Raw genomic sequence first — 4849 nt, forward strand, 5'->3', positions numbered from 1 at the left:
TACCTCCTGTTTGCCCTGGATGCGGAACAGTCCTACAGAGGGAACACAATGTGACTGTGTGTGTTATAGGTGAGGTGATTTTGTGTATACATATCATGATTTACTGTACATATTTATATGAAGCTAGGATTGCTACATCCCAATCCAAGACGCTATATCTCAGTCTAGGACAGTGTTCTCCAAGCTGCGGACCTCCAGATGTTGTGAAACTACAACTCCCAGCATGCCCGGACAGCCGTTGGCTGTCCGGGCATGCTGGGAGTTGTAGTTTTGCAACATCTGGAGGTCCGCAGGTTGGAGACCACTGATCTAGGAGCTCTGCTTGCCTAGTGCTGCAATTCACTAGGTTTATTTTTGTTTCTTCAATTGTTTTAATTCAATTCTGGGATCCGGTGACTTTGTGCATTTTTGTTTGAGAAAATCTATTTTCCATAAATGCTGTAATCCCATAGAACATACCCAAGTGCATTATAGGAAAGGAAGTTAGAGAAGATTCTCAGCATAAATATATTCCAGAAATGTACATAGTTCCTAAGATATCTATATATGTTTTTTTTTTGTTTTTTTTTATTCTATCCCCACAGGGCATTCACCTCTATAGGGGTCTGCGCAGAGGAAATACATATTAATAGAATTGCTAGGGAAAATAAACAGCTGTGTGATAGAAAGGTTTGTGGAGGAGTGCACATGACATTAAGTGCAGGCAGCCCCTTCTATAGCTATCAGGGAGCACCTCAAATACTAGGAGGGGAGCTGCACTGGGCTGACATTCCCTCCCACCGCTTGTATGGGGCGGTGCAGGCTGCTTTGCTGCTAGGAGGAATGCTGCTCACTCTATACTAGCTCTGCTATGGTCACCTGGATGTGTGGCTGCTCAACTAAGGAGGCTTCTGCTGGGAGTGAGGAATCCCAGAACTCCATCCAGTCCTCAGGAACAAGGGTCTATGGACTGGGAAACTTCAGGCAGGTACTGAATTCTCAACTGAAGCCCCCAGGGGAGTGAACCCAGTGTGCAGCCAAGTAGGGTAAGAAGTCAGAAGTCTTCACTGAAGGACTGGAGCTAGAGAACAGGACTGGGATGTCTCCTACCTAAAGTGGATGCAACAGGACTGGAGCTAGAGAACAGGACTGGAGCTAGAGAACAGGACTGGGGTGTCTCCTACCTAAAGTGGATGCAACAGGACTGGAGCTAGAGAACAGGACTGGAGCTAGAGAACAGGACTGGAGCTAGAGAACAGGACTGGTGCTAGAGAACAGGACTTTGGTGTCTCCTACCTAAAGTGGATGCAACAGGACTGGGATGTCTCCTACCTAAAGTGGATGCAACAGGACTGGAGCAAGAGTACAAGACTGGAGCAAGAGTACAGGACTGGTGCTAGAGAACAGGACTGGTGCTAGAGAACAGGACTGGGGTGTCTCCTACCTAAAGTGGATGCAACAGGACTGGAGCAAGAGTACAGGACTGGGGTATCTTCTACCTAAAGTGGATGCAACAGGACTGGTGCTAGAGAACAAGACTGGAGCTAGAGAACAGGACTGGTGCTAGAGAACAGGACTGGGGTGTCTCCTACCTAAAGTGGATGCAACAGGACTGGAGCAAGAGTACAGGACTGGGGTATCTTCTACCTAAAGTGGATGCAACAGGACTGGTGCTAGAGAACAAGACTGGAGCTAGAGAACAGGACTGGTGCTAGAGAACAGGACTGGGGTGTCTCCTACCTAAAGTGGATGCAACAGGACTGGAGCAAGAGTACAGGACTGGGGTATCTTCTACCTAAAGTGGATGCAACAGGACTGGTGCTAGAGAACAAGACTGGAGCTAGAGAACCGGACTGGTGCTAGAGAACAGGACTGGGGTGTCTCCTACCTAAAGTGGATGCAACAGGACTGGGATGTCTCCTACCTGCATGGATTAATCTTCAGGAATTCTCATCCGATGGGATATATCTGTGAGTAACATATTCCACAATGTAATATTGATTCCACAGCCCTGGCTACTGACCTGCGCAACCCATGCCCTAAAAATAATCTGCGGGACTACCAGTATGACCCACTAAGTGTATTCTTTTTCCATTAACATGTGACTGAGATGGAGCTTACAACTTTAGCTGCTGGAATCTATAATGTTTCTGGGAACAGCAGCCAGCAGGAAGTGAACAGCTGGCCCTATGCGGCATGGGAGAGCGCCCTGATCATTATCGCTGTGGGGGCTATCATTGTATCCACTGTTGTTGGGAACATTTTGGTGGTTTTAGCAATATTCACCAGCCGGGCTCTCAGGGCCCCACAGAACTTGTTCCTAGTCTCCCTGGCATCAGCAGACATTCTTGTGGGGGCTTTAATTATCCCATTCTCCCTGGCCAAGGAGGTTATGGGCTATTGGTACTTTGGCAACGTGTGGTGCAGCATGTACCTGGCGTTAGACATTTTGTTCTGTACCTCTTCTATTGTTCACCTATGTGCCATCAGCATTGACAGGTATTGGTCGGTTACCAAAGCAGTGAAGTACAACTTAAGGCGAACCCCCAAAAGGATCAAGAGTATGATTGCATTTATCTGGATAGTATCTGCTGTGATCTCTTTCCCTCCTCTGCTGAAGACTAATACGCTTAAAGAATGGAGATGTGATCTCAATGATGACACTTGGTATGTCTTGTTCTCCTGCACTGTATCCTTCTTTCTTCCCTGCATCATTATGATCTTTCTATACTGTCGGATCTATAGGGTGGCCAAACATAGAGCCTCTACAGTGTCTAACCTCAAAAATGGCCTTACTGGCTGCAACAATCTCCAATCGGGTATTTGTTATCATCAGGATTGTTGTGACCAGCACAACCCACACAGCAACCATGATGCGGATGAAATGGACCTGGAGGAGAGCACGTCTTCAATTCGCAGGTTCTCCGAACCAACTCACCATGCCCCTACAAACAATAGCAGCAGCACAAAAGGTAAAAGGCTTTCCTGGTCCATGAACAGAGGACAGCAAAAAAGGGACAGGTCAATCTCCATCTCTCAGACCCGCCTGCAGCAGCTGAGAGAGAAGAGGTTAACGTTTGTCCTGGCTGTGGTCATTGGGGGCTTTGTCATCTGCTGGTTCCCTTTCTTCTTCACCTACAGTTTGGAGGCTGTGTGTCGAGGGAGCTGTGGCATTTCTGACGCCCTCTTTAACTTTTTCTTTTGGGTTGGTTATTGCAACAGCAGCCTCAATCCTGTCATATACACTGTGTTCAACAGGGACTTCAGGAAAGCATTCCGAAAACTTCTCATACGCACGCCTAAAAGGACTGTGTGAGAAGAATGTGACTGTAAGGGGGGTGGGGGGTTGGCTGCAGAGGATCTGACATGTATCTAGGTGCTGAGCACTGTCATAGGCATTTACCGTGACCACTGAAATATTGTTGCTATAAAACTGGTGACTTTGTTCTATTATATATAAATACATTTCATATGTTTAAAGAGTACCTATCATGATCTAAACTATCCCTAATCCCCTCCCCCCATCTGTCCCTGACTCTCACTGACTCTATCCTTGTGTTTCTTTTCATTCAAAACACCCTCTTTCTACCTGATTTATACCCTTCTTGGCTGCTCATTCAGTCGTCCCAGTGTGAGGGAGGAAGGGGGCATGGCCCAGCATAGAGGCTGAATCTTCTCCTCTCTGTTTACAACTGCATGTGCAGAAAGAAGAAAGATAGAAGCTCAGATAGTAAAATGAATGAGGGCATGCGGTAAGGCAGAGTCAGAAGTATGTCCTGCTGTCTGATTGACAGGCAGGGAGCAGTGCTGAGCTTGTCGGTGTCCTGGCTGCAGTCTGAGATTTAGGACTCCAGCATGAGTCTGAAATCTATAAAAAAAAAAAAGGCTTGCGGCCAGGACTGGTAGGGAGACCCCTAGTGGTCATTTTTTTCAAAGTGGAAAATTTAATTGAAAGAAGCATATTTTTTAATAACATGCAATTGGAAAGTTATTCTGCATACATTAATCTATACTATATCAAAAGTTTTGTTGATGAAAGGTACCCTTTAAGGATTGTAAATCTGAAGTATTTCATGAGAAAGGAAATCAAAATAAATTTTTTTTTTTACAATATATTTTTCTATAATCTGTGTATATACAGTGGAACCCCTGGTCATGATATGTGCCGTTCTTATTATTTGTCCCATAGAACAGACTTCAAGGAAATGACTGACTATTGATGAAATAGGCATTCACATAGGTCAGTGTTTTCCAAACATTGTGCCTCCAGCTGTTGCAAATCTACAGGCTGTCCGGGCATGCTGGGAGTTGTAGTTTTGCAACAGCTGAAGGCACACTATTTGGAAAACACTGATAAATGCGAATGCCTATATCATCAATATAGGGATGCTGTCCCTATATTGAACAAGTTTTCAGCTTGTGTATGCAATAAATATTTCTATTCACCCACAGCAAACAGAGGTATTAAAATTTGTTAGAAATTGATATACACACACACACTATATATATATATATATATATATATATATATATATATATACATATATATATCTATATAAAATCAGCATAACCTTTTATTATAGTATGTGTTTGCTTTATTTACATAAACATATAAACAATAAATAAAGAACGATTCATCTATTTATGACAATATCATGGTTCCTACAAATAGATCAAATTAAATGAATTGCATAGGACATCCATATGCGAACAATATACAATATTGGAATCTCACATTTGAAGTACGACATATACAGACTATCTATAAAATATAAAAGCCAGTGAAGCTGAAGGCACATAAGGCTGTGTTCATTCTATATTATAATAAAATGGCGTGGGTTCGTTTTTCCACCTGTTGTCCAGAAGATCT

General features: G+C 43.8%; 1 protein-coding gene across 1 annotated transcript; it reads left to right on the top strand.

The window, feature by feature from the left end:
• Positions 1-1880: 1880 nt before the first annotated feature.
• On the top strand, positions 1881-4459 carry LOC130369588 (alpha-2Db adrenergic receptor-like). Its single transcript, XM_056575005.1, has one exon. The coding sequence runs from the start codon at positions 2090-2092 to the stop codon at positions 3293-3295; it is 1206 nt and encodes a 401-aa protein (XP_056430980.1). The 5' UTR covers positions 1881-2089; the 3' UTR covers positions 3296-4459.
• The last annotated feature ends 390 nt before the right edge of the window (positions 4460-4849 follow it).

This window comes from Hyla sarda, chromosome 4 (genome assembly GCF_029499605.1).
Source record: "Hyla sarda isolate aHylSar1 chromosome 4, aHylSar1.hap1, whole genome shotgun sequence".
Classification (NCBI taxonomy): Eukaryota; Metazoa; Chordata; class Amphibia; order Anura; family Hylidae; genus Hyla; species Hyla sarda.